The following is a 24,476-nucleotide window of genomic DNA, read 5'->3' as shown; positions in this document are numbered from 1 at the left end:
ATACCTGAAAGCCGAAATCTCCCTAGGCTCTTCTCGGAAACTTCTTTTTTTGCAGGCTACTATATTTATTTTGAAGGGCAACTATATCTATCTATTTGCAGGATAATGTATCTATTATAGTAAATGCTTTCTTAAAATTTAATTTTTATATCTTTAAATAGGACTGGTGGTCATTTCAACATGCTTTCCAACATTTAGGAGTACACAGAAACTTCAGAAAGAGAAATGAGAGGGAAAGTACCCATCAGAAATACATGTCCATAATTAGTACTGTTAGGTGATGTTTGACACAGCTCTAATTTTATATAGCATTGTGCTAGACAATGTCTTACGTTAGAAGCTTTTCTCTTGCACACATCTATTTGATGTAAGAGGAGTTCAATGCAAAGAGCTATATATATATTTCTGAATGTCGCCATTTGATCTTGCTACACATTATGCTTAGTCTAAGTAGATTGTCTATAAAATTTTGTTTCTAGTAATTAAGCAGAATAATCAAATATAACATACTAAATAGCTTTTAAAAGATAAGAACCTCTAGCTTTCAATTTAGTAATTGTTGGAAAATTACAGCTATGGATAAGGAGTTTTATCATTTCCTTTTATTACTAAACAGAAAATCCAAAGGTATTTTGAAAAATATTTTAATACCTGTTTGCATACACATTCCCTCAATCATTTATTTTCCTTGTCATACATTTCTTGAGAGTTCAAAATTCAAATACCAATGAATAGTTATTGAAAACCAAGTGTGTCAAGAGATGATGGTGTGAGGTCAAACAAAAATATCTACGTAATCTTCAACAAGTCACAACTAATTGGTGAGTATAAGGATATATGGAATTAAATTACAACACAGGAGTTAAAATTACAATAAATCTAAAATGACTAGAAGTGTGGTTAGAGAAAAATGAGAATTCCAGATGAAGACAATATACTAAAGGAATCAAAAGAAGCTGGAAATTACATTAATGGTGAGCAAATTTTTAAGAAGCTTAAAATCAATGGAGGATTATCGTTAGAAAATTTAAAAAAAAAAGCTGGAAACCCCTGTATAATTATGGCAATAAACAAACTGACAACCATGAACAGCAGTGGAAAATGAGGTTATAAGTGATGATGAAGAAAGATTATGCATATCTAAGTACTGGAGGAAGAAATCCAAATCTTATTCTTCAGACAATAGAGACTCACAAAAGTTCTAAGCAGGAAAATGATTCACACACATGAAGAGGAAAGTAGAGAAATTTGTGCTGTATATTTTCAGTGAACTAGGGCTATATATTATCAGCATAGATAAATCTTACAAACATAAAGATCAAAGAAAAGCAAGTCACAGAAGACTACATATAATATGACCCCTTTCATATAAACTAAAAGTTGCAAAGCAATGCTATGTATTACTTCAACACACACACATATAAACTGTGAAAGGTGCTTGTGAATGATACGAATCAAATTCAAGACAGACGTTACTTTGGTTGGGGCTGGGGACCAATAAGAGAGAACACAAGGAATATTTAACTATGTAGGTGGTGTTTTGTTTGTTTGTTTAGGCTGGGTGATGGTATACAAGTGTTTACTCTTCTATGCTTTATACCTTTTCAGTAATGATGGAAATGGAGTTCAGAAGAGGAGAAAGGAAGGCTGAAAGTTGCCTGAGTATCTGGAATACTATTAAAATAATAAGAGCTAAGAGCTCAAGATGATAAGAGTTTAAAGGAGTAGTGATGAGCTTGACATGAAAAGAATGGTTGTACAACTTATTTAGGAAAAATAAATAGAAGACTGGCATCTGATAGTGTGTGAAGGGTTTAGAAATGAAAACCTTTCTCAGGACAGCAAAGTGTACACATCTCTTCCCTACTCCTTGCTCGGTGACATACTATTGGTAGCCTGAAATCAGCAATTGTAGGAGTATTTACACCACAAAAATCTGAGAAAGCTACAAATCCAGGCTCTTTTCTTGTTTTTGACTTTGAATATCAGCTTACTAGCACATTACTGTTTACAACCCATTTAATTAGAATTGAAGAGACAAAAGAAAATTAGTAGGTAAGCCACGAAGAACACACCTGTTCCTCAATTCTTACATTTCTAGCCTAGATTGAAGCCTACAAAAGTCTTTGGACTACTATCTTAACTGACGTCAACTGTTTTCATAAATAAGAAACTATTTTGTGAAAATACTTTATAATACAGAGCCATTGAGAAAATCTACTTCCGATTTTCTTTTTAAAGTCTTTGGTGAGGTTGCGCGCACTAAGTTATTTAGTATCATATTCCTAAGAAGACAACAGCACAGCAGGAAAGGGAAAGCGAGTTATTTTCCAAGAGAGGTGGCTCACCCAGTGTCTCCCATTATGCATCCAGACCACGTGTCCTCACATTTACACTCACCTAAGAGAAAATGAATACACATGCTTTGTTATAAAGTGAAAAAAGGTGCTTTAGAGTAGCCTGTTTTTAAAAAGTATATTTTCACTTTATTCCTTAAATACCTTTTAAAAAGTAATACCTGTTTTCTAATTTTCCTTATATTTGAAGTTTTCTATGCAAGTATAACAACAAAAATCTACTCTGATCATATCAAGATTATATAATTTTTATAACAATAAAATCTTGATATTTGCTTCAAAATGGCTTAACAATTCCAGGGGCCCCTGGGTGGCTCAGGTGGTTAAGGGTCTAACTTTGACTCAGGTCATGATCTTACAGCTCGTGAGTTCAAGTCCCACTTTGGCTCTGTGCCGACAGCTCAGAGCCTGGAGCCTGCTTCAGATTCTGTGTCTCCCTCTCTCTCTGCCCCTCCCCTGCCTGCTCTATCTCAAAAAGTAAGTCTTTTTTAAAAAAATTTTAAGAAAATGGTTTAACAATCCCATACCAATGAAACAGCATCACTATGGGATTCTGGTTTCACAGTTCCTTATGGGAATTCCTACACTTTCTTGTCCAGTTTTAAAACCTCTGCACCAAAGCTGCTGGCAGAAGGTAGTATAGCATACTAGTTAAGCAGAAAGGCTTAAAACACCTGGGTTCAAAACCTGGGCTTGCCACTTAATTTATGTGTCATCTTGAAGACATTACCCTTTTGACATCCAGTCACATTATTCTGTAAAATGGGGCTGATAATTGGTATGGTGCAGGATTATCTTGAGGATTAAACCAGTATCTAGATGTAGATAATAGTGGCATTCGGTTATGTCTTATAAAGGGTACCTCATAAGTGGTAATAGTTATTATTAACAGAAACAGTCTCATTTATATTTATTATTAATACAATAAATAAGGTTCTAATCAATTCACTCCAAATACATAATATTTGACCATTCCTGATAAATTAATTTTACCTACTTGAAAAAACATATTCTTCCCTGATAGTAATCCTAGTGTATTTTACTAGATCTGTATTTTACTAAGCCCTTTACGAGGTCTGATCCTGGCAGACAAGTTCTATGTCTGTGGCCATACTAAGAGACGTTTTAAATAAACCATAATAGAAGTATGCCTTAAACCTATATGCCTAAGATTCTCTACTAGACCATTTGAAATTAGCAAACTGAGCTCAATTTTTAGGTGAAATTCAACAATAAATTTATTATCACACAGCTTTAAATGTTTATTACACATGGAAAAATTTTCATCTGCAATATAAATATTACCTTGTATTACTTTTGACAAAAATGTTGTATGCCCTGGCTGTTTATCTTAGACTGTTACCCAAACTCTTTTTATCAAACAACTGAATTCAAAATCTCATTCTCTAAAATATTTATAAATAGTCTATTTTAAATACAACTAAACCACAAGGGTGAACTTACCACTTGCTAACTTTCTTTTGTCTGAGATAATACCAATATTATGGGCTAATGACTGAGCAAGTGTAACTGCCATTAAATCAGTTTTCCCAAACTGAAAAACAAAAACAAAATACATGTAAATACAAATTATGTTTTATTTAAGATGGGCCAGAGAAAGATGTCATAATATAATTGGAAATATGTAAGTTCTAAGCATCTTATTTAGCAGAGGTTAAACCAGTAGCTAAAGCTGAACTATGGAGCATTTGGGAAAAAGCTGTAAGAAATAAATCCACATTTGATAAAGTCTTATAGGGAAGCCTAGAAGCCAGAGAATCACCAACTTTTGGGTTTTGAAACTTAAGTCTAATTGTGAGTCCAAATTTCACCAGTGACATTTCTGAAAAACTTAATACTTGTATATACTAAATCAGTCTTTTAGGTAATAATAAAAATAAAGGTGTAAATTATTTGGAACTTGTTTATCTTTGTGTATCCATCCAGTTCACTTCTGAAATTTCCCCAGATTAAACAGAGTGTGACTTCAGAAAACAAATGGTATGGGTAAAAGGAAGTGGTAATGATCTGTGGGCAAAAGAAACTTGAGAAGACCAATAAAAGATTTTTTTTTTCATTATGTCAATTTAATATTTTTCTTGTAGATCACTTCCATCAGATTTAGTGCCCTAAGGGTATATCCAAAAGAAAGTTTTCTTTGGAAAACCTAATCTATTTTTTTCTCTAAAAATTTACCAAATAATGAAGAAGGAAGAAAATTTCCAACTGGGTTGTTAGGTAGGAAGCCAATGCTTCAGAGAATTACTCAATTCTCCAGAAAATCAGCCAACGTAATAAACAGGGTTTTATTTTCAATAAAGGTAAAAGTAAAACATTTTATCTATATAATCTGTAAATAGCTAAATTTGCAGATTATTCTAAGGAGAACATGAACAGAATTATCAAATACGATCTTCCATTATTTTCCTATTCTTTGTCCTCTGATCATTTTGGTTGTTAATAAAACAACCTAACATCTAGAGAATGTGGAATATGAGAAATGATCTCTTAAATATTAGGAAAACATTTTCAGCCATCATACCACTTTGTATTGTACAGATGTTCACACCTACTTCATTCACGCCTCCTCCTTTCAGCAACGAGCAAATCCCACCAATATAAGCTGCCCCGCTCCGGCTACTCTCAAATTGACTTCCCCTTTTAGAAAAGGAAATGGAAAATGCTTACTCTTCGCAGTTCAAATATCATTGCACCTCTCATTATTAATTTACCACACTTATTTTCTCAACGAAATGCATTTCTGTACTACACATACCTGAGTAAGTGAGGAATGTGAATATGGTTTACACACATAGCCAAAGAAAAAAGTCTGAGGGATGTTTCCCCACATGAGCAATAATATCTTAAACAGGACCATACTTATTTTAAAAACTTACTAATATGAGGTATTCTGAGGATACAAAAATCACTTCTGTGTTTATTTCTGACCAAAATACATAACTTGAATCTCTTAATGAAAAAACATCAGATAATCCCACAAGGAGGAACATTCTATAAAATAACTAACCTACACTCTTCAAAAATGTTAAGCCCAAAATACACAAAGAAAGGCTGAGGAGATCTCCCAAATTAAAGGAGACTAAAAAGACAGGACAATTAGATGCAATGCATGACCCCGGGTTGGGTCTGAATGGGGGGAGGGAATTAGCTATCAAAGACATTATTCAGATAACTGAAGAAATCTGAATATAGACTATGGGTTACTTAAAAGTCTTGTGCCCCCATTAAATTTTCTAGTTTTAGTAATTTACTCTGGTGATATAAGAGAATGTCTTTATTTTTAGGGAATATATATGTATTTAGTAGTGAAGGCCCAGTATGTGAGTATCTCCAACTTCCTCTCAAATGGTTCCAGGAAAAAAAAATTGATAGATAGAAAAATAAATGAAAGCGAAAAAAAGAAGGAAGGGAGGGAAAAAGGCATAGAAGGACAGAAGGAAGAAAATCATACACAAATGGGGCCAAACGTAAATAATTGATGAATCTGGGTAAAGAACATAAGATATTTCCTTGTAGTATCCTTATAACTTTTCTGTAAATTTGAAATTGTATAAAACTTAAAAGTTATCTCAAAATACACTCTTTGACTTCCATTTAAACTTCCTTCAATAGTTCTTTTGATAACAGGTTTTTTATATGCTATAATATATAATTTGCTATTATATCACATATGCATTTTACCCCCCAAAAACTGAAACAGTGAGAAGAAATTAAAAATAAACTCCAGAAATACTAATGTCTCCCCTTGGAACCAAAACAAAGGTAACATTAACATTTAAAAGAAAGAAACTTAAAAGAATATAATTAATCTGTTAAGAATATTCTTTATAATATTACCAGTACTTTTACTCAATAAATACTGATTAAAATATCTTAAAAATTAAATACAAATATATATTCAGTAATAAAATAATTCAAAATTAAACTTCTTATACTTTCATGACAATTTCAAACAATCTATACTTTAAAACTTCTTCCAAATGTATCTGCCATGTCAAATTCTAACTGCACTATACAGCAGAAAGGATATATCTCAGTCACAAGTAATAGAACATTCAACATGGAACCAAAAAAAGTAATAAATCATAAGTTACGTACGAAAAAAGGTGAACTGCATCACTTTTCTCTTTGATAAAATCCCTCCTGTATTTCATAAACTCACGTAGGGTGATCAATGGATTTTCAGATATGGCAAACTTGTTGTCAGCTGCCCAGGTTTCCATGGCAACCAATACTATCCTTGTCTTCAGTTGGTCTTTATAGATCTAGTATATTAACAAAGTGAACACACCAGCTATATACATGCAGTAAAATCAAATGATTTATGAACAGGACTATAAATCTTTTATTAAAACCCTTGCATTTTAGTTAAATGTAAACAACTCTACTGTCTTTGAGGGAGATAATTATTTTTCTAATTCCTATGCATTTTCCTTGAGTAACAGAGAATCAAATTGTTTACCAACTAATTTCCAAAGAACAGAACACTAGTTAGAAACAAAAGATCACTTTTTGACAAATATTTGCACCCTTATTCAAGACACCCTGAGTCTATTTTCTGGCACCCTGGAAAAAGAATTTATGCATTCTTGGGTTTTCCAAGCAAAGAAAGGAACAACAAAAACACCCCAAGGATATAAGTTCTATGCAACCTAACTGGCCCCAATTAAACTCACACTGCCTTGTCAAGAAAAGATTCAGAAAGTGAACACAGTAGGATTACTTAGTGCATTATTCCCAGAGACCTAGGCACTCTCTTGAAAATAGCATAACTGCTGTACTGTTTCTCTGTATCTTTGTTAAGGGCTAGGACTCAACTTTTTATTTTTCAATGTGAAAAATATAAGAAGAATTTCAAGCGTAAATCCATGGGTAACTCTGACCACCGCCTTTTATCCTCTTCCCAGCCAGGGATCAAAATCAAGGAAGTCCACTGCAAGGTTACTAGGGACATAGAGGACACCTTGCCTGAAGGGCAATTCAGAGCACCAAAAATATATGAACCATATTATCCATTCTATTAGCAATCAGGAGAAGAAATCCCTCTATGGCAATACTAAGTAGAGTTGATACTTACCAAATCCGCCATGTTCACCACCGATTTTGCATATGTATTGGTATGTACAACTGAGAGCCGATGTTTTTTAAACTGAAAACAAAACAAACAAACAAGTGAAGGGTTTCCAAGGTCATCAGCAAGTAATCACCTCAGCAGACAAAAACATAAAGTAACTGAAATATCTCTACAGCTTTTTGTAAAAAAAAAATGTAAGAATTGAGAATTAGTTCTTTATATGTTGTATAGTCTAGGAAAGGCTCTTAAAGTTTGAGTCCTCAGTTGACTCAACTGTGAGATAAAATAAAAAAATACCTATTCCATCCATTTCACAAGTTTATTTTTATCACAATTGTTACTCAAAATGATAAAACATGAAAGTTGTCTATGAACTGCAAGACATGCAAATATAAGTAGGGTGGACAGCCAGAAAAATGTACGTGAATACTGCTGTACGTATAAAAACTTACAAGTTCTACAAGACTTAATCAGTAAGAAGAAGAAAGTCCTAACAGGTCACAAAGAGGTAACTTAAAGGCTAGATGTGGATGCCATAAACCTTTTGTTTGGCCTCAATAGTGTTTTAGAAACCAAGAACTATGTAAACCTGATTTCTGGCTTCCCTTAAAATTAGCATTCTCCCCATGGTGATAACTAGCAAGGCTAAGAGGCAGTTACTTCCATTAGACAGGCCATGTAACTTTGCTTTTGCCAGAGGCCTCAACCTCCTCCCCCATTGTTTTACTCCTGGCTTATTTCACTTGTGTTACCTGCCTATAGACATCTGAATCTGTGCTGTCCTAAAACATCCAAATATATGTTTTTATAACTTATTCTGATCTTGTAAAAACCTCAGGAAATAGTAACATTCACTGATTTCAAAGAGGTAGAAAGATAAAACTTAGTTCTAGCCTGAACAAAGAAGCACCCAATCTGGATATTATTATCATTATTATTATTATTATCATTATTAGCAACAATACATGATCAATATATTTGTTTACTTAATCATATACAAACAAATGAGACACTTTCCTTCAAATAAATCAAAGTAAATTAAAATGCACTTGTACTTGAAATTAAGTAAAAATCAGCTATGTTCATCACTGAACATGTTTAGTTTAAAACAGTGGTTACATAGAACAATTAGCATCATAATTCACTGCTGTGCTATAAATGTAAGCTAGTGACTCCAACAAGTCCATGAGTTGAATATACACACACTCTGGGTCAAAATAAATGACTCAGCAAGAAGGAGGTTTTGCCAGGTTCCTATCCTAAAATCTTCACTGCTTGCCTATGTAAGCATTTCCACATGGTTTGCTACAGAGCAAGCCAGAAATTGAAAAGCTGCTTTTCTTTTATTAGGATAAAGCTGTACATTTCAAACTAAAGTGTCACATTACTGGTGCCTCACTAATTTTTTTTCAATATAAAAATATTAATTAAGCAAATCCAAAGAACTGACTAATTGTAAGTCAAATAAATATTTTTGGAACCTCACAAAATACTGCTAGTTACATCCACCTAAGAATGTTTCTAATTTACAGGTTGTTACTGGCTAACAAATACTTCAGCCACTTAAATGTCTTCTCCAAGTAACAATTTTTTGGGTTTCTTGTTTCTTCTAAACATATTTTTGCACCAACCAGCTTTACCCACAGGGACAGACAAGTTCAAACAACAAACATTTCAGCAAATCCTACCATGAGATGATCGTTGACAATCATCAATTCAATATATTTGGTCTCCTCCTCTACATTACGAGGATGTCGACGAAGCTGCAATATAGTAAAGGAAATAGCACCTAAATAAGCCCTCTGAACTTAGCTGTAACTAAAAAATATGTTACACGTTATGTCACACATTTTACTGTACCTTTTTTTCCAAACTCTCCTTATTTCCCCCACTCCTAGCCCCTGACAACCACTTTTCTACTCTTTTTTGTGAGTTTGACCTTTTTTTTTTTTTTGATTCCACATAGAAGTGGTACCATACAATATCTTTCTTTGAATTATTTCATTTAGCATAATGTCCTCCACGTTCATCCATGTTGTCACAAATGACAGGATTTTCTTCTTTTTTAAGGCTGAATGATACCACTGTATATATTTACCACATTTTCTTTTTTTTATTTTTTTTAACGTTTATTTGTTATTGAGAGACAGACACAGAGCATGAGCAGGGGAGGGGCCAAGAGATGGAGAGACACAGAATCTGAAGCAGGCTACAGGCTCTGAGCTGTTAGCACAGAGCCCCACACGGGGCTCAAACTCACAAACTGCGAGATCATGACCCGAGCCAAAGTCCAACGCTCAACAAACTGGGCCACCCAAGCACCCCCCACGTTTTCTTGATCCATTCATTTGTTGATGGACACTTACACTGATAAGACTGTATTGCTTAATTGAAATATATACACACACATACACATATTATATATATATATCAAATCATCCCATTGTATAGTTGTACATCCCATTGTACATCCCATTGTACACACACAATCAGTGTGTGTGTGTATACACATTATATATATATATCAAATCATCCCATTGTACACTTCAAGTATCTCATAATTTTATTTGTGAATTATGCTTCAATAAGGCTGAAAAAATGTTTTTAATTTTAAAAAACAAAAATGTATGAGAGAAATAAAATTTCCACTTTCATTCCTTCAGAATTCTTTTTTTCATTTTCATCAATTTTAACCTAGTTTTTGAATAGGTAATACATTTATATGGTTTAAAGAATTATCAAAAGGTTCAGGGTCAAAATCTTCCTCTCACTTCTGTTCCCTATCTACCTAGTTGTTAACCCTTCCTCCACAATTGGTATAGCACAGTTACTTGTTTCTTCCAGAAATATTTATGCACATAAAATCAAATATTACTTGGTACTTCCACTTATTTCACTAGCTTTTGCATGAGGGTATTTTCACTTACCAGTATATCTTGGAGGTTATAACATATGAAGGGCATGCTTTCCGTTTAATTTAAGCTCCTGCGGATCTCTGAGAGGACACAGGGAGTGTCTGATGGACACTTTTATTCTACAATCTCCAAATCTGGGACTGAGAATGTCCCTCCTTCTTCTGGTACATTTTAAGGGATCTCCCAAATGATATAAGAGCTTTTGTTAGGATAGTTTTGAGAGCTTCCAGGAAGTCTTGGATTATCTAGTACAGCTATATTATATGTCTGTTTAACAATGAATTTTCTCCACCTTCAAAATCATGATTAGTGGATGCCACCAGTAGGAGACACGAAGGCAGCCATATGCCTTTGTTCCCTGCAGTCAGTCTATAACACAGTCTCTAACAAGATCTATAAAATTAAGTCTTAATTTTTTTTTAATGTTTATTTTTGAGAGAGAGAGAGAGAGAGAGAGAGACAGAGCACAAGAGGGGAGGGGCCAAGAGAGAGGGACACACAGAATCTGAAGCAGGCTCCAGACTCTGAGCTGTCAGCACACAGCCCGACACAGGGCTCGAACTAATAGACTGTGAGATCATGACCTGAGCCAAAGTTGGGTGCCCAACCGACTGAGCCACCCAGGTGCCCCAATTCTTTCCATTATGCTATCTTTGGTATCCATTTTTTCAGTAAATCTTTTTATTCACTTGTCCAATGGCTATTTTTGTGATGAGAGTATATAAGCAAACCTAATCAATGCATGAACATTTGCTTTCAGAGCTGCATTTAAAATAAACTAAAAAAATTGCTGCCATGTGGATTTTGTTCCAGTGTTAATTGCATTCCCAAATTTTAAAACATTTTAAAATTCAAATCCCTTATTACACCAAGTTGATAGAATTCTCAGTTTCGAAACCAAGTAGTAGTATAAACTGCATCCAATGACCTGAGGCTTTTTAAAAGTGGATGTTTTAGGATGACAGTATCTGCTTTGTAATTGTGGAAGAGACCTGAGTCTTACCAGTTATCACAGCAGACTTTCTAACAAGACTCAACATTTTCTCAATGTCAGAGAATTGCCATATTGGCCACACAGCATTCTAGCACCTCACCTCTGTGGGTCCACAGCTGTCTCAGAAAAAGAAATCTAGTGTCTGTCTGCCTTCAAATGACTGGATGTCACAGATGTTTATGAAGAACTTCAAGGAATGCGTCAAAAGAAAACTATCCTGTTCTCTGATCTCATAAGTCATGAAAATAAATATTATTTCAAATTAAATCCTGTTGGCATCTTTATTTAACTGGGCCTCAATATGTATGTATATTCACAAAATATATAAAGCTCATGTAGCAATTCATAGAACACAAGGGCTTCTGAGAGGCAGTATATAAAGTATATATGGTTATAAAAATACCAGACTTCCTAGGTCAGAATCTGAACTCCACCACTGGATAACTCACTATAACCCTGGGCAAGTTTCTTAAGCTTCTCATGCTTCAATGTCCTTATCAGTAAAATGGGGATAATAATAATACATTCCTTATAAGATTGTTAGGAGAATCACATGTATTAATATAATTTAAATTCTTAGAGTAGGACCAGGCACAAGTAACCCGTGCCTCAATAAAAATAAGCAATTTTATTCACATTAGATATGTGTCTGTAAACTCATTTTATGTCATACTTATAAACATATTTAAACAGAAAATGATTGGTTTCTTCAACTGTGTGATCTTACTAGAGATCTATTTCCATCATCCTATGTTTTTTATGCCAAACACCCATACATAATGTATGATATTTTAATTCTAATAACCGGAGTTCTGTTCTTTCTTTTCCTCTCCTTTTCTTTTTTGAGTATACTAGACATATAATGTTACATTAGTTTCAGTATACAACACAGTGATTCAACTTCTAAGTTATGCTGTGCTCATCACAAGTGTAGCTGCCATCTGCGACCATACAGGCTATTGCAATATCAGTGACTATATTCTCTGTGCTGCCCTTTACCTCTGTGACTTGCTCATTCCATAACTGGAAGCCTGTGTCTCTCACTCTCCTTCTCCCATTTTGCCCATGACTCCACCCACTTCCCTCTAGCAATCACCTGTTTGTTCTCTATATTTACTGGTTTGATTCTGCTTTTTGTTTGTTTATTCATTTATTTTTTAGATTCCACAAAGTGAGTGAAATCATACGGTATTGTGATGAGCAGAGTTCTTATTATGCCTAAAGCATTCGCCAGTTCTATGATTCTGGTCATTTTCACATTCGAAGACATCATTTTTTTTCCTGTGAAAGGGGACTGATAGCACCTACTTCATATGGTGCAAAGCATTATACAAATTGTTATTATTTTTTCCAAGTCCAAGATGCACTGAACATTCATAAAGTTGACATCCTGAGTTTATATCCCAGACTCCAACATAGTTTAAGTGTGGCAACAGCATTTTGTGGCTTTAAAACCTGATGGATTCTCTTGTAAGGGGTATCTTTACAAGTAGACCTCATGATGTGGTACAACCCAGGCCAAGGAAAGAGGCCTATGTTATAAAGAACCCGAGATGCCACAGCAGGGGCCATAATCCATCTGTAAGATGGATAACCATATTATCACCACTATCTTGAGTCCTTTTTGAGTCTATGAAACAATATGGCCCCATCTCCACTGCTCCTACAGATCCGTCACCCTTACTGTTTACCATGACAAATGCCTGAACTAATACTTAGCCATCTTACAGAGACTTAATATAGATTTAGATGACTGGTAGTTGCCAAGTGTTTTTGAAACATCATGGAATATCCTGTGAATACATACCTGCCGTTTACTTCTTTTTGGTGCTGGCTTCAAAATAAATTTTGGTGGAGTGATGTGTACTTGCTGAAATTCTAAAAGGAAATAAAAATAAATTAATGTAACTTGTATTTGCCAGTTTTCTTTCATACAGAGGAATCAAAGTTTTACTATCCCTTCCTAGACTAAATTGTATAATTATACTTTATTAACTATTAGTAACAGTTACTATGACTGTTGATAATTAATGTAAGTTATAATTGGAAAATTAGATCATTATAATTATGTGGTTATTATAAATTTTATAATATATATGTTACACTTAAAGATAATATAGAACATTAATCAAAGTAATTGTGTTCATATTAATACTAAATACATATATCACGAATGAATATAGTTAAAGCAATCTTGGGCACTATTCCTATTTTAATTTATCTCAACATTTTTCTCATATTTCTGTAATAAATACTATCACATCCTTTATCAAGAATCTTCTAAATAGCCAACTTGACTTCCCACTACTGACCTTCATTAAAGAATGACACAGCAAACGCTGATGAAGATGTGAACAATCAGAACTCTCATATAGTGCTGATGAGTGTAAAATGGTATAAGCACTTAAGAGAAAGGCTCAGCAGTTTCTCACACAACAATAGTTCTCAAAGTGAAATCCATGAACTAATGGCATCAGCATATTCCCAGCATACCTGGGAACTTGCTGGAAATGCAAACTCTCATAACCCACCCAAGACGTACTTGAATCAAAAACTGTAGCAACTGGTGCAGCCACTATGGAAGACAGTATGAGGTTCCTCAAAAATTAAAAATAGAACAATGCTAGGATCCTGCAATCCCACTTCTGGGCTTACAGCCAAAGGAACTGAAATCAGCATCTCAAAGAGATATGTGCACCACCATGTTCACTGCAGCATTATTCACCATAGCCAAGACATAGAAACAACCTAAATGTTAAAGGAAATGTGGTATACACATGCAATGAAGTATTACTCGGCCTAAAAACAAAACAGGAAAGAAAGAAAGAAAGAAAGAAAGAAAGAAAGAAAGAAAGAAAGAAAGAAAGAAGAAAGAAAGAAAGGAGGGAGGGAGAAAGAAAGAGAAAAAAAGAAAGAAAGAAAAAGAAAGAAAGAAAGAAAGAAAGAAAGAAAGAAAGAAAGAAAGTAAGAAAGAAAGAAAGAAACCTTTCTATTTGTGACAACATGGATGAACCTGGAAGGCATTATGTTGAGTGAAACTAGCCAGACACAGAAGGACATATAAGAGTCCAACTCCTAGGGGCGCCTGGGTGGCTCAGTCGGTTGAGCGTCCGGCTTCGGCTCAGGTCATGATCTCGCGGTCTGTGAGTTCGAGCCCCGCGTCGGGCTCTGTGCTGACCGCTCAGAGCCCGGAGCCTGCTTCGGATTCTGTGTCTCCCTCTCTCTCTGACCCTCCCCCGTTCATGCTCTGTCTCTCTCTGTCTCAAAAATAAATAAACGTTAAAAAAAATTTAAAAAAAATTAAAAAAAAAAAAGAGTCCAACTCCTAGAAGCAAAGTGGAATGGCAGTTGCTAGAGGTTAGGAAAAGGGGAAACAGGGGAGCATTCCTCAAAGGGCACAAAGTTACAGTTGTACAAATGAGAAGGTCCTAAAGATCTACTGTACAGCACAGTGCCCAGAGTTAACAATACTATATTCAGTATACTTAAAATTTTGCTAACAGTGTAGATCTTGTGTTGTATTCTTACCACTACTACTACTACTAACAATAATAATAACACCAACAACAATAATAAAGAGGGTGAAAACAAACTGCTGGAGCTAATCGGTATGTTTACAACATAGATTACAGTGATGACTTCATGCGTCCACATTTACCTCCAAACTCGTCAAACTGTATACATTAATTATGTACAGCTTTCCTTTAATGCCAATCATATCTCAATTAAGTGGCTTGGAAAAACCCTCTAGATATGCGGCCAGGAGTCTGTGTTTAACAAGCTGCCATGAGGTACTCTGATGCACTCCGAAGTTTGAGAGGAATACACCATTGTATGGTTAAACATACAACTACGCTGTGACTCGGTAATACCACCGCCAGGTAATTAATTACAGAAGAAATGTAAACATGTGTCCACCAAAGAGATTTTTATAAGAATATTTATAGTTATTTTATTCAGACTAGCCAAAAAGTGGAAACAACCCAAATGTCCATCCACAGAATGGATAAAACTCTGTGTTATCTTCAAACAACAGAACGTACTCAGTAATTTAAAAAGATGAAGACAAACTGTTGCTACCTCTGACATTAATCTCATAGGCATATGCTAAGCAAAAGAAGCTGGACACAAGACACAATGCATGAAGATCTAAATCAGGATAAACTAATCTACAGCAAAAAAAAAAAAAAAAAAAAAGCCACAAAAGGGACTGCAGAAGTGGGAGCCACTGACTGGGATGCGGTACAAAGGAAGGTACTGGGATAACAGAAATGTGCCAAATCTCACCAAGGGAGTACATATGTACCAAAACTCATTTAAAGGTATTCGAGATTTACACACTTCATTGCACTAATTTTTATTTAAAAAAAATTTTTTTTAATGTTTATTTTATTTTTGACAGAGAGAGACAGACATGAGCAGGGGAGGGGCAGAGAGAGAGTGGGACACAGAATCTGAAGCAGGCTCCAGGCTCTGAGCTGTCAGCACAGAGCCCGACGCGGGGCTCAAACTCACAGACGGCAAGATCATGACCTGAGCCGAAGTCGGACACTCAACCGACTGAGCCACCCAGGCACCCCTCACTGTACTAATTTTTAAAACAGACTGTGATAAGGGGTCCATAGGAAGTAAATAAACCTTTCCCAAATGTTTTCTTAGGGACACTAGTCCTGAGAGATGGGTCATGTAAAACAAAAGGGTCCACAGTGAAACAAGTCTGGGGGACACCTGACCACATTCTGTCTCAGAGACATGCATCATGCACAGCAAGACAAAGGTACTGATAAGTCATGACCCAGGAAAACTTCATTAAATCTAAAGTAAAAAAGCTTCCACATGAGCTTATTTCACAAAAATTGCAGTTTTGACATTTCTTTCTTTCTTTCTTTCTTTTTTTCTAATTTGTCATAATAAATCCAAGTATCTAGAAAGACAAATAACACTCTTAAAACTGACAGTGCCAACTTCTGACGGGAAAAGAAAACCAGAAACTAAGGGAGACAGACCTGACTTGGGGAAGAACACATTCAAAATTATTGTTAATGACAGCAAAAGTGCCAAGTCATCTTTAAAAAGTTTTATAGAATAGAAACCCTGAACAAAGTTTAAGAAACAAAACAAAACTGGAAGATTGTATCACAGCAAGCCTACAGTAGAGTCCTTAGGGGGATCTTTATTTATTACTTTAAATATTAATTAATGTTTATTACTTCCAGTAAGACCTATTAGGTTGTAGCTTTATTCTCAGACAGACTGTCATGATTTACTTTCTTCCCATCACAGGGATTGTAAATGGTTTCACAAGGTAACCGAAGGAATAGCCTCAAGTATCTATGTAAAGTAAGAGCATCTATATGCCTATTTGCACATTTTTTTAAATTGTGAAATCTATAAAATGGATCCCCTAGCCCTTTGGCAGCAGGGCAGAAGAAGTGCAGAAGATCAAGGAGTCACAAATCTATTTCAGAGAAGGGACATTAGCAAACACTCATCTCATTTTCTAATAAGGAGACAATATTAACGTCTTAAAAAGTATTTATTTTTTAATTTATTTTGAGAGAGAGCAAGCGAGAGCACACAAGGCAGGAGAGGGGCAGAGACAGAGAGAGAGAGAGACAGAATCCTAAGCAGGATCCATGCTGTCATCATAGAGCCTGACATGGGGCTCGATTCCAGACACCGTGAGATCATGGCCGGAGCCAAAATCAAGTCGGACGCTTAACCAAGTAAGCCACCCAGGCATCCCAAAACTTTTTATTTTTTTAAGTTTTTATTTATTTAAGTAATATCTACACCCAATATGGGGCTTGACCTCATGACCCCGAGATCAAGAGCTGCATGTTCTTACAACTAGGCCAACCAGGCACCCCAACAATGTACACTTTTAAGTGGTTTTCCTAAGCAGCAGTTTAGGACATGCTCTTGGTTGGATAATTCTTCCATTTCCCCGCTGCCTCTCTCCCAGCACACATTCTCATAGTGGCACAATCCAAAACCCCGCTCAGCCCCCGACTAGCTGTGGGCCCAGGAAAAGACAAGCTAGATGAGCCCATTTCTTCATCTATAAAATGTAAATGATAAAATCAATCTCACAGCGCTGTAACGAAGATAAAAATGAGATTAAAAATCCGAAGGTTCTGTAACCATAGGCAGGGCCCACTAAGAAAGGAAGCGTCTCCACCCCAGGTATTCAGAGCATGCTCTGTCTTGAAAAGAAAATCAAGGAATCCAGTACATCCAAAGACAAATGTATTCTGTATAATCGCTGCTCGACTAACGAGGCCAAAGTAGGAGTACTCTGCCCTGCTTGTCATGCAAAGATTTGGATCATCTCAAGCCAACACGTATAAATAAATGGGCCTGCAAACAAACACACGTGAGATGGAGAGACTTTTCACAAAAACACATAATAATAAAAAGCATTAGTCTATAATCGTGCCTTCTGAAAACGCTGGGGCAAAAAGAGAGGAGGAAAACAACAAATGGGGAAATGATTACAAGTCCATCCGTATGTTTATAAAATCAGTATCTCACTGAAAGTGAATTTTTCTGTATTTTGTCCACGCAGACCAATTTTTGCTCTAACATTATTTCTCCTTTCAGAGACACTACTGTGATTGTTGCCATTTTAAAAAGTCTTCCTCCAATGTGCTCAAGCTGTATCTTTCCAAACTCATCCACTACAAACATGAGGTCAGTTTGCATTTTATTCTCCTTCTTGATGTCACTTGACCTCATGTCACTTTCTCTCTCAAACTGTTATGAGCAGTCATGTGCTAAGGACATTTCACATACAGATTAGCTCTAAAGCATTCAAATGAATTATTAAGCCTGACTTTTTTTAAAGTCATAATATGAATACCATACCAGATGGAAGATCATCCAAGGGAAATTCAAACAGTCTGGATTTGTAAACCGAATGAAAATGGAAATCCTCCTGCAATAACAAACAACAGAGATTGAGCACATGCAACCACTTATCCCCAGCCTCAGGCAATGAGAGCTGAAGAAGCAGAGACCCCTAAAAGAAGCATGACTATGTGCCCTCCTGGATTTGGAAAGGCAATGAGCCACTGTGCAACCCTCCCCCGCCTGGATTCCCCCTGCACCAGAGAAATATCATATTAGAAACAAAATGCCTCTGCAGACACAGAGGCCAAAGCCTGCAGTAATGGAAAATAAATGAATGAACCTATTCCCCCAAGGAGAAGTAAGACATCTGGGAAAATGGGCTAATGCTTTTTATAACTAGTTTCTTTCTGTGGATCCCTGCCCCACTTTCAGAGTCAGAGAGTTTTGCTAGGCAAAGACTGCAGGGCTAACACTCTTCCGGTATTGGGGAGTAGGATGACTGGTGTAAGCAGATGCCCAAATGGACCTTGCTCCAAAATTCAAATGTCATACAAAGTTCTGTGACAAACCAACAGACAAAAAGTCCTGTTCCATCTAAGAAAAATTAATGAACATTCAAGTAACTACTTCTGGCTTCTTTCCATTAAAAAAACCCAGAATGTCATAAACAGTCAAGTTTCATGATAACTGCCATAAAAACATCACCTGGCCAGGTGAAGTGATATGACAGCCAGTAATAGGCACCCAGAAAACAAAATACAATACAAATAGCTTCCCTTTATGGGTGGCAACACAGTGTATATTTTTAGAAATTACTTAAGTGTTTGAACACTGTTGCACGACACAATGAAGAATGTTTCTGCGCACAGAGCTAGAATGGAAGTGTATTATCTTTCTCTGCAGTCTATAATATTAACTCAACCCTCTTCTAGTTTTTTTGGAAAATGAATTGTTTCGACTAAAATGAAGGAGAAATTAATAAAACAGATTTCTCTACATTTCACCAGCACAAGGCCTTACAGACAATAGGCAATAGAGAAAAATCTGAAATCCAGAAAAGAAAATGAGGTGGAAAATCATGCATCTATTGAGTTGGTGTGTAACAGACTGAATGATTGTGTCCATCCCCACCCTGCCAAATTCATATGTTTAAGCCCTAACTCCTAATGTGACTGTATTTGGAGATTGGGCCTAGGAGAAGATACTGAAGGTTAAAACAGGTTTCAAGGGTGGGGCTGGGGTCCTTACAGGAAGAGGAAACACCAAAGCACTCTCTCTCTCTCTCTCTCTCTCTCTCTGCCATGTGAACACAGAGTAAGAAGGAAGCCATCCCAATTGAAGGGGAGAGCCCTCGACAGACATGGACCCTGCCGGCACCTTGATCTTGGACTTCCAGCCACCACAACTGTGAGAAAATAAATTTCTGTTGTTCAAGACACCCACTCTCTTATGATGACTGCCTGAGCAAACTAAGACAAATCACAGCACATTATGGTGGAGTTAGAACAAAAATGGAGGCTTCAGAACACCTGAGAAGGAAAGTATTTCCAGTATCTAGAGAAAGAGACAGACTTTAAAAAACACTTGCGGTTTTGACTTATTCAATATTCAATTATATCCTGACTCTAAAAATATGAAAATAGAGACAAAAAAAAAAAGGGGGAAAAGGGAAGAGGGAAAGCCCCCAATATAAATTTTTACATTGGCCACAAGAAACAGGAGCACTTACTTGGGAGGTGTCATTCTCTTCTGGTTCAATGAAATAGGTGTGGTTCCCATCATAGAACATTCCACTGCCAAGGACAAGAAAATAATCAGGCATAGCCATCTTGCCTCAGAACAAGATCATTTTAAAATCAACAGCTGCCGAAGGATGAATTCACTTCTCAACACTCACTTCCCAGTCCCACCCATCATCGCCAGTTACACACCACATACCATAGACACACAGACACACACACATTCCCCATATACCACACCACACACACCCTGCTTACCACACACCACACACACACACACCCCACATATACCCCCACATACCACACATACACAGCACATACAGATTACATACTACATACCACACACCATACCCCACAAACCTCCCAATACCACACCCCACATACACATACACACTGCACCACATCACATGAGGGTAAACACACACACACACACACACACACACACACACACACACACCTAAAGGGAAAGGCCCATTCCTCTGACTCCCCATAAACAGCAGGGTCTCCTCATCCTGACCCTTCTCAGGTTCAGGATTATCATTCTTTAACTGTGGTCCATTATTCCTCCCTCCAACACGTAATTTTAAAACTTTATATGCAAATAGTCACCTGGAGAGCTTGTAAAATTGTAAAACTTTCAGGGCCTCCCTCAGATTTCTTGGCTAAGGCCCAGGAAGCTGCATTTTAAACAAATCCCAGGTGGTTCTGACGCAGGTTGTCAGGGACTACACTGAGAATTGCCTATCTACCACACACCTGAAACATTCTCTGGTAACAAGAGATGATGCATTTCAACAATTTACCATGAGCTAAAAACTTGACACTCATTTGAATCGGTTCCACAAATGTATGAGGGAGGCACACTTATACGTTTGCCTATACTCATTTTACAAGAAATGAAACCAAAGCTCAAAGAGATGAAGTAACCTGACCACATTACATAACCAGGAAGATCAGAGGTGGGAACAGAGAGAGCCCAGGCAGATTGGTTCCTGAACTGCCTATCTGCAGTTGGCTACCTCTTCATCCATTCACTCATTCAGCACACACTTATAGAGCACCTACAATACACTGCTCTAAGTGCTGGGGGTACCATAGTGGACAAAACAGATGATTTTTCTGCCCTCATGGTGCTCATGTGCATTGTAGGGAAGACAGACAAAAAATGTATAATCAACAAGTATATATATATAGACATAGATAGATATAGATATATAGACATAGATATATATATAGTATATATATATATACTATATATATACTATATACTATACTATATATATTTATATATACTATATATATACTATATACTATACTATATATATTTATATATACTATATATATACCTATATATACTATATACTATATATATTTATATATATTATATATATATACCTATATATACTATATACTATACTATATATATATCTAGATATATCTATATATATATATACATATATATAGATATATATATGGTGGTAAAAAATTCTAGGGAGGAAAATAAAGCAGGTTAAGGACAATAAATTGTGCTAGAGGACTGGGTGTAGAGACCAAAGAGAGAAGACTGTTGATTTACATAGAGTCTCAGAGAAAGGCTTTCTAGAGAAGATCTGAAATAAAGGAAGGGAGGATATCTGTGCAAAGAGCATCGAGCCCTAAGTGTGCTCCAGGAACATCAAGGATGCAGTGTGGCTGGAGTAGGGTGGGTGTGAGGAGGGCTCTGAAATGATTATCAGAGGAAGAGTGGGGCCACATGAGGCAGGCCCTTCTAACAGCCCTGGCTTTCATCCTGAGAGACATGTGGATTTAAGTTAGCAGAGGGAAACATGATCGCTCTTAAATTTTAAAATAATTGCTCCAACTGCTGTGTTAGAATAGTCTTTAGGATGGCAAGGACAGGAAATGGGGAAATTATAGCAATTATCCAGGTGGAAAAAAAAATGGTAGCCACCTAGATCACAATGGTAATGGTGGAGATCGTGAGAACTGGTCAAATTGGGGGTAGTTTTTCAAAATTAGAACACCAATAGGATTTACTAATGAATTTGAATTGGAGTATGCAGGAAAGAGTTGTGTCGATGAAAACTCCAAGGTTTTGACCTGAGCAACTGGTGAGATGGGTTTGCCATTTAGTCAAATAGGAAAAGCTGCAGGAAGGACAGAATGGGCCTTGGAAGCAGGATGCAGGGAGCAGGGCATAAATCTGGAGTTGGGTTTTGATCTCTTAGGCTGAAGATGACTATAAGCCAACTGAGAAATCCTCTGGAGGGCATTTTAAGCTACAGATGGCCTCAGCTCCCACTCAGAGAGATCCTGATGGCCATTCCTTCTAGGAGAACATGGTCTTTCTACTAAGATGAAACCTCTAATGACACTGAAGAAATGTGTCTTATCATTCAGGCATCTGAGAAGGGACAAAGTGTGATCTTCAGGAGTCATTTCTCAGTGTTATGTGGAAATGACTGCATGAGACCCAAACTGGTAAGCATATAATAGTATTTATCTTTTGATGATGGCTTAATGGAATCAGTTGGTTTCCCTGAGCTGTAATCATAATGGCTTTCAGCTCTGCCTCTATCCAAATTCTTTCATTCCTGCTGTAACATCTTCCACATGCCCTCAGCTTTCATATACCCTTAGAACTGCTTCTCTCACATCTGTAAGGTTTTCCACCAAAGTACACTTTCTGAATTTGGATGACATCACATTTGGAATTTGAAGATAAACAGATGCGATTTGTAAGATATTACTGACAATACACTCCTAAAGAATCAGAGTGAGGGAAGCCTTTTTCAAACAGTAGACCAAATATGACAGCAGACATTCTCTCTGCACCTGTTGAGAACTGGCCAGACCCATCCAGAAAATGGTATAGAACAACCACCCTTTGCCAAAATTCACATGGCTATGCTGATTAAACAGCAAGCAGATTGTTTTGTTTAAATAATCCAGGGTATTATTTCCTCTTGCATTAAGTTGGTGTCCAGTGTGAAAGTCAGTGACCTTTATTGGATCTAAACAACATGATACACAGGGTAAAGAAATCAGATTCTGACATCATATATATCTAGAAGATTCTGGCTCCCTATATGATAATGTGCCATCACTAACTCTTTAACTATTAAAAAGCGTATGTGTTTTATTTGTTTTGAGGATTGACACCTTTCAGTTTTATTTATATAAAATTCCAATAAGTATATCAAGTCCACACAGAGTATACATTTGATAAAAACCAGCATCCAGGACCTATTTATTATAGGCTAATAGAGCTGATTTTTTAAAAGGCTGGATCAAAACAAGATTTTGAAAAGAAACGGCCATTCTTAAAAATTGCCACAAGAGGGCAATAAACTTACATCTGATTCCATTCTTTTAGGTTCCTATAGTTACAGGATTTTGTCATAACATCAAACATACCAGGACCAAAATACTGCCTGTTAGTCCTCTGAATTTGAAAAAAAAAAGTGCAATCCTGAGAAACTTAACAGAAACCCATGGGGGAAGGGGAGGGAAAAAAAAGAAAAAAAAAAAAAAAAAAAAGAGGTTAGAGTGGGAGAGAGCCAAAGCATAAGAGACTCTTAAAAACTGAGAACAAACTGAGGGTTGATGGCCTGGTTGGGAGGGAGGGTAGGGTAGGTGATGGGTATTGAAGAGGGCATCTTTTGGGATGAGCACTGGGTGTTGTATGGAAACCAATTTGACAATAAATTTCATATATTGAAAATATAAATAAATAAATAAAGACTGCTTTCCAAAAAATAAAAATAAAAAATAAAAAAATAAAAAAAATAAAAAATAAAAACTTAAAAAATTTAAAAAATTTTTAAAAATGTGCATTTTCTGGTTCTTTATGGAAAATATATATAAATCTGTATCTTTCCCCCCCCCTTCATGTTCTTCAACTGAATTCAGTAAATCAAGAAAAATCAGAGATCTATGTATGTACTTGGTAAATTATTAAAGATGAGTCATGGATGAAATAATCTATTTCATATCCAAATCAATGTAATTGATACAATATAAATTATTTAATATTTAGTAATATCCTCTAAAATATTTGTCAGCAATTTTTTCAGAAAGTAAAATCAACATGAGGATAATTAATAATAAATTAACAAAATGGATCCAGAGTAAATTTATCCAACACGCTCACGAAGGTCTAAGAACACCCAAACATGCTTATACACAATCCTGACAGTGTTCCTAGACACATGATGCATTTTCTGTTTGTTTTTTTTGTTTCATTTTAAACAGAAAAGTTTCTCACGACAGAGGTAAATTTTAGCTAGTTAAAACAACTGAAGCTGCCTCAGAGTGATACTCCTGATATAGTCACTAAAGTTTCCTTAAAGTTTCTTTTCCATCCTCCTTCAAATGACTGTGTAAGGTTAGTAGCAAGCTCCTGGTCTACCAGAGTCCCTGGAAGGCAGTGACGCCTTCTCATTGCTTCTTACAACATGCTGTTTGGAAAACTGGAAGACAAAGCGGAATAAGCCCTGGGCAAGATGCTTACATGGGAACTTT

The 24,476-nt window shown here is 36.1% G+C and overlaps 1 protein-coding gene across 20 annotated transcripts in view; it reads right to left on the bottom strand.

Annotated features, from left to right (window-relative positions):
* ADAM22 (ADAM metallopeptidase domain 22) overlaps window positions 1-24,476 on the bottom strand; it is a 236,042-nt gene that overhangs the window by 60,783 nt on the left and 150,783 nt on the right. For all 20 annotated transcript variants that reach the window (XM_060632418.3, XM_060632400.3, XM_081795026.1 and 17 more), the window contains exons 6-14: window positions 19,943-20,006; window positions 18,229-18,298; window positions 13,169-13,239; window positions 9,141-9,215; window positions 7,456-7,527; window positions 6,477-6,643; window positions 4,931-5,015; window positions 3,822-3,912; window positions 2,349-2,400 (exon numbers count right to left, since the gene is read on the bottom strand). In XM_060632418.3, coding sequence (XP_060488401.1) covers window positions 2,349-2,400; window positions 3,822-3,912; window positions 4,931-5,015; window positions 6,477-6,643; window positions 7,456-7,527; window positions 9,141-9,215; window positions 13,169-13,239; window positions 18,229-18,298; window positions 19,943-20,006 — 747 coding nt within the window. The remainder of the gene's footprint in view (window positions 1-2,348; window positions 2,401-3,821; window positions 3,913-4,930; window positions 5,016-6,476; window positions 6,644-7,455; window positions 7,528-9,140; window positions 9,216-13,168; window positions 13,240-18,228; window positions 18,299-19,942; window positions 20,007-24,476) is intronic.

Source organism: Panthera onca, chromosome A2 (genome assembly GCF_046562875.1).
Source record: "Panthera onca isolate mPanOnc1 chromosome A2, mPanOnc1 haplotype 2, whole genome shotgun sequence".
Lineage (NCBI taxonomy): Eukaryota > Metazoa > Chordata > Mammalia > Carnivora > Felidae > Panthera > Panthera onca.
Note: the sequence above shows the minus strand (reverse complement) of the source record. Positions and strands in the feature narration are given on the sequence as shown.